General features: G+C 41.6%; 1 protein-coding gene across 2 annotated transcripts; it reads right to left on the bottom strand.

Moving 5' to 3' along the window:
• Positions 1-1,952: 1,952 nt before the first annotated feature.
• Positions 1,953-13,139, bottom strand: macir (macrophage immunometabolism regulator). Of its 2 annotated transcripts, XM_041960405.1 has the most exons (3): positions 13,035-13,139; positions 4,629-4,725; positions 1,953-4,437 (listed from the first exon to the last, which is right to left on the bottom strand). In XM_041960405.1, the coding sequence occupies exon 3, from the start codon at positions 4,432-4,434 to the stop codon at positions 3,781-3,783; it is 654 nt and encodes a 217-aa protein (XP_041816339.1). In that variant the 5' UTR covers positions 4,435-4,437; positions 4,629-4,725; positions 13,035-13,139; the 3' UTR covers positions 1,953-3,780. The 2 variants fall into 2 exon arrangements, with proteins under 2 accessions (XP_041816339.1, XP_041816340.1); XM_041960406.1 differs by lacking the exon at positions 4,629-4,725 and having other exon boundaries at positions 13,035-13,132.
• Between the last annotated feature and the right edge of the window lie 1,931 nt (positions 13,140-15,070).

Raw genomic sequence — 15,070 nt, 5'->3', positions numbered from 1 at the left:
CAATTATGGGCATTGTCCTTGTGACCGAAACGGTGACCTTTTTAAATATATCAAAGCAGAGGTGATAAGTGTATGAGGGAATTGACCTTTTTCAACAAACATAAATTAAATATCTCAGTCGAATTTCTGTGAATTTCAAAATGTGAATGTCATTCATCTGAGACATATTACGTATTGCAACACTCAGATCTACAGTTATTGTCTGCTGCAACTTTTGGTCTCTCCAGTGGTGCTGAGGCTTCAGCAGGCGTCACACACTTCTTGTGCATTATGATTTATTACCCAGTTCTGTTTCCATCACACTGTTGCAATTTGGAACATTTCCATCTCAGCCATGCATAAAAACATTCTGGTGACAACTTTTTCTTTATAACCTGCGTTATAAGCGTGGATGGAAATGCACTTATAGTTAAGTGTCATAACCAGAACATTCACTTAGATGTATTGTAATACATCATAGTATTTAAAATCATTAAATCTCACATTCTGCACACAGATTCAAATGTGAAGAATATGTTTCAGACCATCACTGTAAGAAGGAGAGATTATAGTCCTGTTTAAAAATGTATAAACATGTACAGTATATATCTATGACCCTAAGTGTAGGAGTTGAACATGTCTGACTCTGGTGCCTCGTATGTAGTCTCAAAAAAAGACACTGTGGCAGACTTTCCTCATTGACCTGACCCAGGAACACTGAGATGAATGGGCTCAAAGTAACACACAGATTGCACCAGTTTTACTCAGAGTGTTTCATTTTCTACAACTGAACAATTTGAAAGATGCCATGATCACATAAAAATTCAACAGAGGCTTCAAATGTTACATGTCCATAAAACAAATAGAATTTTCTATTGCTTTAGTGTAATAGAAAACACAGAGGTTGTGAGAAGAGGAAATCACGATTTACTTTGAACGCAGCACAACAACCTGTGCACAAACTCGAGGGGTGTGCAGATTTTTTCTGTACGGGTTCACATGGTTTTGCTTATGTACGATACTGCAGTATTTATATGAGGCCCACAGAGCTTAGTGTTTAACACCTAATTGGTGCCATGGTAGTGACAATAACATGGTGCGGAGAGCTGGTCTGTCGTAGATGTCCAACAATGCATTCCGGTGTAGAAAACTGGTTTTCTGCAGTAGATGCATTGGAAACACAACCAACTGAAGTGGAACATACACTCTTAAAAAAAAGATACAACCTCTACATACTATTGTGCCCAGTAGCCAGCGTACAAAACTAGAGATGCCATCAAGTATGGTTTTCTAAAGCTAACATATTCCCAACTACTTGCCAACAATAACCAATAAAGAGATGCAAAAACAAGACTAAAAGTGATACTCCACCCATGTATATTGATCTCTCTGGGTTGTGTATGGGAACTCTCTCACTCTCCATCTACAGTGGGTGATACTTTGGGAGTGGTTCTAGACTGAAAGCTGCCACTCTCTGTGAAGGAAACTTCTGGGGGAGACTGTTTGATATAAAGTTTTCTTCAAGTCAGTCTTAACACAATGTGCACATTGCATAAGTGTAATGATAGAGTTATTGGTGGTTCTCCCTGTGCAACTGTAAGAGAGGGCAAAATCAACAGTACTCATTCTGTGTACAAATACATTCTGATGTTCAGCTGAAGCAAAAATTGGAAAATGGATTCTCTTCCCCACCTTCCACAGTTTAGTCATTAGGAAGGGCTCGATCTGAGGTGTCCTTGTGACTACTCGTCAAAGGTGCTGATGTTAGGGCCTGACCTAGGTAAGTTTGCATGTCTGGTGCTTAAGGATGTGAGTATTGTAATAATAATAATAATAATAATAATAATAATAATAATAATAACCTGTATTTATAAAGCACAATTCATGCATAAAATGCAACACAAAGTATGTACAAGTCAAATTAAACTACACAAAAGCAGATAATCAAACACATTTATGATAAAACAATAAAATCAAGGAAAACAAAATTTAATTTCAAAAAGCAGGATATGACGAGATAAAACAATCATCAGCTCAAAAAAAATTGACAAGTAAGAAATGGTAAAAAGATGTGTCTTAAGATTTCAACTGATTTATAGCCCCAGGGACCTTCAGGCAGTGTTTTGGGGCTTAATTAACAAGAGCTCTGTGCCTAAGATGACCTTTAATACACATACTGTATCTTTACCTATACTTGTCAGTGTGTACACTGGGCCCTCCATGTCCAGTGTGGAGGATTTAGAAGGACCTATTGGTAGAAATGGGATAGAACATTCATAATAATCATTTCGTTAGTGTATAATCACTTGAAGATAAGAACTGTGTTTTGTCATCTTAGAATGAGTCCTTTTTATCTACAGAGGGAGCAGGTCCTCTTCCATGGAGTCATTGAGCCATTGAAAAAGGGCCTTTCGTGTTTTAGTGGCCACTGTCGGGCCTTCTACACCACTGATCATTAACTGGTGGCCTGTGGGCCACATCTGGCTTGCCAAAGATCCCCATCAATCCGACAGAATATTCATAAATTCAGAACATGTGTACATCTAAAGTCACTCACCACCAAAAGAGGCTTGCCAACTCCTGGCAGCAAGCCAAAAAGTCTGGACTGCACAGTTCACCCATTCTACAGAAACACATTACTCTCCAACTCCATCCTCTCTACACTGTGGATCCACCATCAAATCGCTGGGCTGCAAGGCTGAACAGTCCCTGGAGCCGACAGCAGCACACTGACCAACTCCAGAGCTGTCAGGGTATCACTGAGCTTGTCTATTAGACACAAGAGGGTTTATTCACTTGCGTTTATTTTTTGTTTGCTTCCTGCGATCCCAAATAGAAGCTTTTCTTCAGAAAAGGACTCATTCATTGGCAGTTGAACTGTGGGTTTTGTATTGAGAAATGACAGAGGCCTAAGAGCATTTTCTACTTAAATATCTACTTATCATAATGAACATTAGTTTGTAAGAAAGTGAAAACATCAATTAATAATAATAATTATATTAATAATAGGCTAACTAATTTATTTGAAAGTCCAGACCCCACAGTGTCTATGGCCCTTGGACGAATGTAATTGATCATCCTTGTCGTACATGCTTGGTGAGCACTTGGTTGCAGTCTGCAACATCACCACTAGATGCCACTAAATCTTACATACTGGATCTTTACCAAGCAGATTTTGAATGGAGTATCACTAACCTTTTTTTGTTTTGTTTTTTTGTACATATGCCCATCTTATAGTAAATGGTTTGGTTCAAAAACCATTAATATTGACTGACAGCAACAAAACAGCAATAACTCAACAAATTAGCAGGATAATAAAAGTGTTATCTTGTTAATTTGACAGTTTTATGTAGTGCCATAACCTGACAAAACTTCCACTAAAACAACTCCTCACAGATAAGCAGTAAGTATTATTGGACTGATAGCATTGGTGCATTTTAAAGCCGATACAGTATGTGTGCTTTGATCAGCTGTAAGCTGATGTATCAGTGCGTCTCCATACCAGTACAAACACACAACACTGTCAATAAATAGGTTCACCAGTTATTGCTAAATTTCTATAATTCACATTTTTTAACCTCAACAACCTCATTACAATGTGAGGAGTAATTTAAGGATTTTATTCACAACATTATGTGTACAGTACAAGGTAAAACCCCCAGTTAATAATATAACAAGATTATCAGACTGTCTTCTTAAAGAACTGCTTCTAATCTGAGTAGAAAGAAAGCAAGCTTGAAATAGCACCTAAATCCCCAAGAGGGTGAAAGACACCTAAAAAAAAGGCCTTTCACTGTGCTTTCATGTCTTGTTTCTGGTAAACATGCGCTCCCCTCGCAGGGTGAGATGCTGCAGTTGGTACTGTAACACCTCAGTGTCTGACGACTCTTTGATACTTATTTTGTCCAGATTTAGGTAGTCCAGAGACTTGGATTGGGCCCTCTTCCCTTTAAGCAGACACAGGGGTAGTGGCGCATGCAGACTCCTCCCAGGCTCCCCGTGGGCCAGAGCTCTGAGGAAGGTGTCACTCGAGCTGGGCATACGCCTCCGTCTTCGCCCATTGGCAGCAGGAATGTCGTAGGGTTGATAGTAGCGGTTTTTGCCTTTGAAGATTCGTGAAGACCGGTGGATGCCCAAGTCCACAGACTTTGGGACGGTGCTCTGGATGGAGCTGGCCACGGCCTCTGGTACAGAGACCTTCTCTGGAGTGCCTTCTGACCACTGGTGAGCCAACTTGAGCAGCTCCTCACCAGTGGTGAAGCCTACCAGATAGTTTGAGTCCATGTGGAGGATCTGGTATCCTGCAACAGTACCTCTGATGGGTGAACACGGGGTGCTGGCACAGCGAGGTCTCTCCGCTTCTGGTTTCAATGTAGCTTTGAGGTCAGGTGCAGGAAGAATGGAGACATGCGCCCTGGACACTCCACTAATATCCATTTCCATCCTTACTGACATATCCTGACAGATGAAAGGTAGAGAAAAAAATCACGTGAGATTCAGCAGTTACACAAAAAAACATCTAAAGGCATATGACCCAGCCGCTCCTCAACAGCCACATCAGTTCAGTGAGTCACAAAGCATAATTAACTTTTTGTTATGCTGGGCATTACCTTACTGGCAAGGGGTATTTCAATTATGGAGGAACTCACCAAAAAAGATTTGCACAACTCTCCACTAGTGGGACTCCAGGGAAAAATGAAGTCTGCAGCACTGATGAATTTGTTATCTCTCAGAATGTCAGTCTTCCTGTCAGAGTGATTCACAAAATTAAAAATGTGCTCTTCAGTTCCCATCTAGCTTGACATTTCATTAAGTGTACAAGAAATAATAACCCAAAAAATACACACCTAGATCGGAGTACCTATTTGCACCTGTGTGTATTCAGCTACTAAGGTAGGAAGTTGCAGTGGATGAATGGGTCAGAAACAGGAATTACACCTGAACCTGGAGTTTAAAGGATAACTTTAATTTTTTACAACCTGGACTTTATTTGTAGCATTAAATACGACCATTTAGACACCCAGACAACTTTGGTGGCATTTGGAGTTGTTTTGAAGAAATTAGCCCCAGAGGAGCGGCGCGTATATCCCTATAATGCGAGTAATTGGGGCACCCGTGCGTAGCCTCTATAAACGCATAATCTGCGGCGAAACTCGTTCATATTCCAATATTTTGTTATAATATGCTGGCGCTATTCCCCTCTGAGCCCGTGGTGGCATGTTATCAACATCCAGTGTCTCTAGACAACTACTTCTGACGTGGATGACGTCATTTTCGAGTGCCGCGCGCTGCGAGCAGCCAGCCACAACACGACTAACTCTGCGGCGGTCGGCTAGTTTAGCTGTAGTTTGCGACTGTTATTTTTCACAAAATGGATGAATATTTTTCCGACTCTGAGGTGGTGGATGATGACTTTGTTTGAGCCAGAGTACACGGACGAGGAGCTCGTTGAAAGGAGGATGAGGCAGAGAGGGGAACAGCTGGCCAAACAACAACAAACGGCTGCGCGTCCAAGCGTAGACGGTAACTGGTGGTGTTCTTGTGGACAATGTTCATCGATGAAAACAGAGGAGGATATGTTCATCGATGACAACAGAGGAGGAATGCCTCTGTTGCTCAGAGTAGGACTTGCGGCCAGGAGATACGCGTCTGAATGTGTCAATAAATGTCTGTGTCACAACACTGGAGGATTTCCGCGCAATGATAAACTTCTGGCAAACAAAACCAAGGCAAATAAACAATCTATACATGTGTGTAAGCTACTTACTCAATCGAAAGTTGCCCACTTGGTCCTGCAGGCTTTGGCTGGGTCTTACAGTTCACTTTAGGGACACGAAAAAACGTCTCCACCACAGCCCGGTTTATCATTGCGCGGAAATCCTCCAGTGTTGTGATACAGACGTTTATTGACACATCCTCCTCTGTTGTCATCGATGAACATTGTCCACAAGAACACCACCAGTTACCGTCTACTCGTGGACGCGCAGCCGTTTGTTGTTGTTTGACCAGCTGTTCCTCTCTCTGCCTCCGCGTCCTCCTTTCAACGAGCTCCTCGTCCGTGTACTCTGGCTCAAACGGTAAGGACGTCCATCGTAAACAAAGTCATCATCCACCACCTCAGAGTCGGGAAAATATTCATCCATTTTGTGAAAAATAACAGTCGCAAACTACAGCTAAACTAGCCGACCGCCGCAGAGTTAGCCGTGTTGTGGCTGGTTGCTCGCAGCGCGTGGCGCTCGAAAATGACGTCATCCACGTCAGAAGTAGTTGTCTAGAGACACTGGATGTTGATAACATGCCACCACGGGCTCAGAGGGGAATAGCGCCAGCATATTATAACAAAATATTGGAATATGAACGAGTTTCGCCGCAGATTATGCGTTTATAGAGGCTACGCACGGGTGCCCCAATTACTCGCATTATAGGGATATACGCGCCGCTCCTCTGGGGCTAATTTCTTCAAAACAACTCCAAATGCCACCAAAGTTGTCTGGGTGTCTATATGGTCGTATTTAATGCTACAAATAAAGTCCAGCTTGTAAAAAACGAAAGTTATCCTTTAAGTCCGGTGTGAAACCAAAAGTCAGTGTCATGTTGTCAACATGCCCTTCATAGAAGCATAATCCCTCTGTTCCAACCAATCATTGATTTGCCAGGAAATCTCTACACTCTGATGGAGCTTTAGAACTATCAAGATGCAACAGCAGCAACATTAACTTGTGTATTTGGCTAAGGGATATTTTGTTTTATTTTTCATAAATTAGTCTTTTTTATTGTTTGTTTTTAGCCTAGTTTAGTTAATTAGTCCTGCAATGAGGTGGGGAGTTTTCACCGTGTTCTTCATCGTGGGGACACTTTTCTTAAACCGAGACTCCATTCTCACACAACATTACACCATCAATGGAGCCATTGTTTACAACAGAGGTCTGTTGCTTCTGCTTTGACCAAGCATGGCGGCAAGGGAGAAACCTGAAATCCCCAAGGAGTTGAGGAGAAAGTGCAGGCGATGGGGAGGCAGTAGATATAGGGCAGACGCAAAATGCTGGGCCAAGAAAGGGAGTTTAAAGCCGTATCCACCTTGAACCATGATGGGAAACATGAAATCGACAATATGAACGACCTGGCAGCCCTTGCAAGACGTCAGACAGAGTATCACGAGAGCAGTGTGTTACTTTTCATAGAGGCAAGGCTATGGGACATCCCGGCCTCAAAATTTTCTGTGGACGGCTTCCAGGTTGTGCAGGAGGATGGGAATTGGCAGGAGTGGTCAGACGACAGGTGGTCAGTTATTATGAGACGACAAACACAACACCTGAATGCCTTCATTGCAATATCTTGATTTCCAACACATTACTCTGGCTGCGACTCTGCCCACATTTAAGCAGTTTGTGGACTGTCCCACCAGAGCAAATTAACCACTGAGCCTGCTGTATGCTAATGTCAAGTTGGCATCTAGCTCCACAACCCTCCCTCTCCTCTGACTACTAGGACTGCAATGACATGCTCAGAGGAGCCCAATGAGGTTCTGTAGGGCTGCTTTGATACAACAGACTGGGATTTGGTCTGCAATTCATATGGAGAGAACATTGCCAACAGGGTATGACAGCTTCTGTGTGGATGATGTTGTTCAAACAGAGACTGTGCACTATTTTTCCTATTTAACCAGGTTGTAAATTTAAGATCCCAATAGATTAAACAAGGACATTTATTGACAGCAGAATCTGCCTGCTTTTTAAATCTGTCTTCGTACATTTCCAGAAATAGAAAATTGTGCTGCACCAAACATCACAGTTTTATTTGAGAATTTTCAGATCTAATTTTTACTAGGTATTTTTTCACAACTTGTAACAAATTCAACCTTTACATTTGCAGGAGCCACTGTCAATGTTGTAGCAATGTCAGACACATGATCCCAGCCTGATATCATCAGCCAATTGTTCTTGCAGCCAACAGCCAGAAACATGCATTTCAATGCTGACATACATATGGAGGCATACGTATTGCAGAATATGATCTGAAATGACATCCACGTCATCTATCTGACCTTCCAGGAGCAGTGGTCACAGAGTTGTCAACCCAAACAGCTGCTTGTGAAAAATCTGTGACCAATATCAGGAGGCAGTACAGTTTCATCCCAACAAGGGTGTAGCTTCAATATCATTTTTTGGTTTGCATTTATTGGGCAGTAACTGTTTTCAGTTATTAAAAATGTCATGTTTGTTTGTAATATTACTTGCAATGCTTTTATTTATTTAACAATAATTTGTTTCTGACTGAATATTTAAAAATCATTATGCCATCTACTATTTTACAAAGCTGTTTAGATGATTTGTAGAAATATAAGGGCCATCATTTGGAGTAATGGAATGAAAACATCTACTAACAATCAACCAGTAAATGACATGCAGGCTCTAAGATGCATAACATTACAGTGACATATTGGAGTCTGAATTTGATCAAAGAATTCAGGTTTAATATTTATGTATGTAATGTATTGTATATATATGTATGTATATATTACCCAACTAACTTGGCTTCTAAACTATGCTTGTATCATCTTTTGAAAAAGTCGGACAAAATAACTACTCAGTATGGTAAGGTCCAAAGTTTTCTTATCTTCCTGGATAGTTTGGCCATCCTGAATTTTGTTTGCAGAAGCATCTGCCTGGTATCTGCAAGAAAACATGCACTATAAAATGTGTCTAACACCCACGAAAATAAAAACTCCTGTTGTCTGCTAGCAAAAGGGTGCCATTACCAGCTCACACAGAGGTCACTACATCCCCTAACAGTACGGCTTTTAAAGCTACTGCAACAAGCAATAGGTCAAAACATAAGGCGCATCAATTAAATAAATTAAGTTATTGTGGCAACTACAGTCCAGACGGCTCCATTGCAAAGGCTGGCAGCTCTTAATAAACCATCCACTTTATTGGCCAACAAGAGCAGCCATGATATTGCGGGTCACACCATTACTTATAACCTCAGCAGCAGTGCTGCAGTGTTCCACAGCAGCAACTGTGGTCATATCCAGGCTAACAGGGATGTAAATGAGGACATTTAACAGTAAGAACAGAGACTCATATTGAAATGATCAGGTCAAAGCCTGTCTACTCGACCAGTGGGATGCATGACAAAGATCCTGGAAATTAAGAGTCTTCAGCCAATTCCCACTACAGCATCGTGACTAACTAGTCACTGGGCATAAGCTGGGCTCTACTGTAACAAAACCGTAACATAAGATAGAAGCTATGTAATGACACAGGGCTCACACTCACTTCACATGGTTAAAATAAAAATTTTCAAAATATGCAGTAAAACAGAGCACAAGCACAACTCAAGGACAGGTAAATTACCTGTCCAACACAAGAATCCACTTGGATCCACAGCTCTTTCCAACTTGGAAGAGCAGCTCCAACAGGCAGTTTTGAATTTCTGTTGGCTGTTTCACCTCACTGCACACTGAAAAGTTCCTCTTAAGTTGTAGTTTCGGCTTTTTTGCCTTAGCTTGGCTGAAGGGAGGAGACGCGAGGAAGGCTGCACTGCGTGTGCATGGGGGGGTGACTGGCACTGAGTTAGAAACTCCTCCTTGCTCTGATTGGCTAGTCACATTCAGGTGTGCTGGATTTTTTTCTCTATCTTTCTATTCTAATTGGTAGAGAGAGGCCTGTTGTTCACAATACCTTGACTCATAGCTACCTGTCAGAATGTAATGACTGTTTCAGCAGACTTTAAAATAGTAATTTTCTTTAATGTTACCTACAATACAGCAACTTGAACCACTGATATAAGTCTGATGATTGAAGGGCAAGACTATTCATCCATTACATTAACTACTAAACTGCCATTAACTTAACGTTTTATATTATTTATTTACATTTTTACCCCCCTATTGCACCTTACATAACTGATGATGGATCCTACAAATAAAGTTCAACTGTGTTTGGTTATGTAACCTCAGGGAGTAGGTCTGTACTGAACAGATTAAAGATATTAGAAGAAGAAGAAAAGCAGCATTTTCTGTGGGATCTTTAACACATGGGAGTGGTCTAATAGGCATTATTGTGATTTACTGCTGACAGCACACAGTCATGCAGGAACAATCATCAAACTTAATTTCCCTTTATGTACAATTAGGAAACCAAAATCTGACTGGTTGGATATATATTGACTTACGAATAAATATAACTCTAAATAGGAGATTGCCATATGTATGATAGCTTTTTACTTAAAGCTACAATGTCTGTTGAAGGCCACTCCAAACATATAGGGGGCAGCAAAACACCAGAGTAACCGCTAACCGCTATACTTTGTGGTAAGCGATCTTAGGCTGCAGCTACTTGCTGTCATTAGCTACAGCAGTTAGCTCAATCAGCTGTGTAGCTAGTACAGGCCAGAAAACGCAGTCATTACTTGGATTTAGGCTCTTCATATGCAGAAGTGGAAAGGTACAAGTGGTACAAACATACGGCACAGTGTTGCGTAATTCTCTATATTCTGAAGTCAAGCACAAAGAAATAAATGCATGCATGAATGTATGAACAGTGTACAGATATGAATTCTTCAGCAGAACCCAGCGATTGTTTAATGTGCCATGCCTGAGAGGTCAGAAACTCCGTCCAGGCACCAAGGCTGCTAGTTCCTGTCTTACCGCCATGAAGACTCTATTCAGACAGCTCTGACCACATACCAAAACAACAACTGCTATTTACATTTAAAAGACAGAAAGTTCTCCTGCAGGAGACAGAAGACAAAACCGACTAGCAACTGACGACCGGTGGCCCTCGCTGAAGTTACATGACTCCCTGACAGCAGGACAACCGGACCCCCGCCGCGTCCAGCTCCAAACAGCCAAGACTGTGTCAAACTTGGGAGATTCGAAGGAACAATGGAAGATTTCTAAAAATGGGATTAAAAGGAAGACTAATCCGACATTAGTGCTGGAAGAAAACTAAAAATGAATTCATTAAAGGTGTGTCTGGAACACACAACCTCACAGCCACTCAGGGACTCTTCCCTCCTCTCCTCTAGACAAAGGAACTCTTTTCTGAGCATTTAAATGCATAACTTTGTATTCTTGTCAAGGTTTTAGTTTTTTGACAGTTTTAACCAAATGTTGCCAGTTGAACGCACGATAAGTCATATATGAATAACTGCTACAGATAAATGCAGCATCTGTTGTGTCATTGTATTCCTCTGAGCATCAAAACTCCAGACCTTTATTTACTGTTGTTTAGTAATGAGGTGCAGTTGTTGAATGAAATTGTCTTAAGTGTAAAATGAAATGGGATGCTGGTGTCAGTTCCCTGAGACGACACCCTGACGGGGGAAGGTGGGCTCCTCGGGTGAAGTTTCTTTTTCAAAGTCAATGAGTGCGTAAAGGTAAATACTCTCAACAACAGTACAGTGTTATTACGCGGACTACAACTTATATCGCTTGGCGATAATTAGAGGTTTGCTTGTAATAATTCTTATTTGATGCCATATTTCCCCAAACAGAGCTTATTATACAGGGTAAGCTAGCTAGGCTAGCCAGTTAGCATAATGCGGCTAATTTCCAAACAGGCTTATTACTTAAAGGAGTCTTTACCATCATCACAGCAGGACAATAAATACACTTAAACAGCAACTAAAAAGTGCAACATCATGAAATACAGAGACAAACCTGAGTTAAGCTACATGCTACATGAACCCATTAGCAGTAAGGTTCAAACTGATATTGTCAGTGACTTCTGTACTGCTAGGCAGAAACAGCATGGAGGATGAGCTAAAAAGAAGGAAGTAGAAGCAAACCTGTAATTTCAAAATAAAGGTATCTGAATCTAAACAATTCTCAACATAAATAAAACATTAAAAACGCAGAGAGAGCTCGTGAAAAGGAGTGAACTTGCCGCTCACTATACATCAGACTAATGGCTCTTCAGGTACAAGGTGGTATTACTAGACAGGACAGGCCGGGGCTAGCTGGTTAGCATGCTAACTTCTGAAGATTTCTCTGCAACACAAGACAGACTTCTCTGCTATAACATCAGACCTGACACTGGCTCACATTCTGTTGATCACTGAAATTCTGGCCATATCTGTCACATTTCACCTTTAACAGCACTGTCCTGACAAAGACATGAATATTAAAGAATAATGCATGAATTATTCATCGCTATCAATAATGAATAAACATTGTGTTGCTCTGCACGATGCATACATGTACAAACTGTATAAAAATGCAGGCCCAGCTTACAGGTTAGTGTGGAAAATCTGTTTCCCAAAGAAAATCACCCACAGGTTTTCTGTGAATGATGACTAACAGGATCAGAGACGTCATTTTCACTGCTCAGAACATTACAGATGACATGTAATGATAAAGTAATAGTTTAATAATAATCAAATAGAAGCTCAACAGGGAGGGCGTGGGCCGACTTCTTGTTTTTATGTCATGTTATAAAGCCATTAAGCAAAATCTGCTGTCGTGTCCTCTGAATTGACTGCTCTCAGCACTACAGGGAGGAGGAAAAAACATGGATGGAGCAGCGCACGGGCGGATGACAGCACCCAGGAGCCGCAGCAGGATGCGTGTGGCCGCCATGGCGCGGCTGGATCGTGCCGTGCCGAGCCGAGCCGAGCCAGTGGAAGACACTGAAAACCACGACAATAACAGGCTTCACACACAGAGAGCTCTAATGTAGCTGCTGCCATCTCTCACAGCGTTTTAAAGCGGTGTGGAAGACACCACACAGTGAAAGATGGCTGTTGCAACAGACGACAGGCCGGGTTCATCCCGGACAATACTCAATGTGGAACCAGGACAAACGAACCGGTGTGAACGGTGACATGAAGCGTACTGTACCCCCCCCCCAGGGCTCGATAAGACGCATTGGTCATTTTAAACACCGAGTCCTGTCAGACTAGGTGGTCAAGATCAAGCCATGGGCGGACTGAGCCGTCCCTACGGATGGAGGAAGCTCATTCATCGTCGCTGTTCAGTCCTCAGCAAACACCACCCGGTTTCACAACCTGCGAGGAGACCGACGGGGGAGAAAACAGAAGGAAATACGAACTTGTAAGACTGCAGAGAATCCGACGTTCAACCTCCAGCTCTGCGCGGTGTCCAGCCTCCACCTCTGCGCGGTATCCAGCCTCCGCTCCGTCACGCCTGTGTTCCGTCAACAGCAGCAGACAGCAACACTTCCGGTCCGCTTTTCACAAGAAAGCTGCTCCACATCCTTCACGGGATTTTTCGATGGTGATGATGATCAGGCTGCATTTTTCGTGAGTTTCTGAAAAAATGAAAAGAGAAAGAAATATTATTCTCGGGTAACATAACATAACATTTTTTTTAAATCAAGTTGCAGTATATCCAGGGATATATCACACAGCCATCCGGTAAAAGAAAGGAAGAGATGGTCAGTTAGTGATAATAAAGGAAGGATTTTTGAGATAAGGGGTGAATATTTGTACTTACTCAGCTAAAGTCAAAATTCTGAAACAAAAGTCTAAATTATATGATTGCAGCGAAACCTTGTTTTACTTCATCCACTAGATGACGCCCATTTACAGTCAATGAGATGGATCACAATTGGACGCTTTGCTGCTCTGAGTTGTTCTCTGCAGGTCGGCTACATCAGTCTCCAGAGAAGTGCTTAAGGGATGAGTTGGTACATGTTACCATAGCTACAATATCCTGCTCTTCTATTCTATGGGCTGTGTTGTCCTTTAACATTAAAGGATACTAATGGAATGGGTTTTATCATGGTACCATAGTATATTCCCCTGTGTAAACATATTCTGTTGTTGTCAGACAGGACAGCCTGTACCAATAAATAAATCAATAAATCAACAGAAAAAATAATCTACACACAGATGGACAAAATGTATCCCCTCTTCCTGACTATCAAGCAACAGGACTGAAGAATCGAACCACTGAAATGAAGAAACGTTGCTTTTTCTTCTCGTGTTGCTCGCAGCTGTCTGACCTTACCCATGAGCTCTGCACCTGTGCAAAGAAACACTGTCTAACCTGGACGCAAACACATTTATCAAACCAAGTCAATCAACAGTGTATTACTAATGTAAAATTTGTGCATATGGCCTGTTTCTCTCCTCTCCTCCTACAGCCTCCGACATCCAAAAACAAGGATATTCAAGCTGAACGAAGACAGGTACAAAATAAACAGAATTATATATAGAAGTGAGTGAAAAATGGGTGTGTATATGTATATTTACAAAAGCAACAATGGCTAATGGTATACAGTGTGTTTACACAAGTCAGTTAGTTTATTATTATTTCCAGTTATTATCACAAAGTCTCCTCAATGCATTCACTGTGGTGATAAAATGAGAGTGTAAAGCATTGCCACTGTCAGGGGTCGTGTCAGAAATGGAAGAAGCTTAACATAAACCATCCCTCTGTTTGCTAGAGGCTCTCTTTGAAAACCTGTCTAGAAATGGAAAGCGTCAAAAAGCAAAGTCATTTGACGGATCGTAAATACAATATTGCTCTTTATCATTTGTCACTTTATTGTAAACTATTCTGCCATGTCTGGATCCTGGAACAGCAATGATTCAGTTTCCAAGCTCCGACCTACACGACATATTATGTCACATATGTTGGTGTCCCTCAGTGTGCAGCAGCAGGTGGTACAGAGTCTGAGCAACTGTACTTTAGTCTGTATGTCTTTTTTCCTGCTAGTTTTACATTACATTCAATAATATAATAATATTTTTAAATCATAGCAAATTATTGTATTTCTTCAGACTGACCAAACTCAACCAATCAGGACATTCAGTCCAGTTTCCTCACAGAATAAGCTGATGCTAGCTTGCTAGCTTTGGTGCGTGTCGCAGGTAAAGACTGAAAACCACCATCGTGTTGGGCCCTCACTTGAGACAGAAGACTGATGTTTGGTGGTCTGATAGCTATCAGATATCAGCTGTGTATTGGCTGTTGTGGCTCATAGATCAGTATCTGCAGGAAAAATCGTGATCAGGGCATCCCGACAGAAAACAGTAGATGATGACTCTCAGTGGGCACTGAACTATCAATCTAATGAGCTCCCTCATATTTTCCCTGAAATGACTTGGGTCTTAACAGCTT

This window comes from Chelmon rostratus, chromosome 19 (assembly GCF_017976325.1).
Source record: "Chelmon rostratus isolate fCheRos1 chromosome 19, fCheRos1.pri, whole genome shotgun sequence".
Taxonomy (NCBI): domain Eukaryota; kingdom Metazoa; phylum Chordata; class Actinopteri; order Chaetodontiformes; family Chaetodontidae; genus Chelmon; species Chelmon rostratus.
The sequence above is the reverse complement of the archived record's forward strand: the minus strand, read 5'-3'. Positions and strand labels throughout refer to the sequence as shown.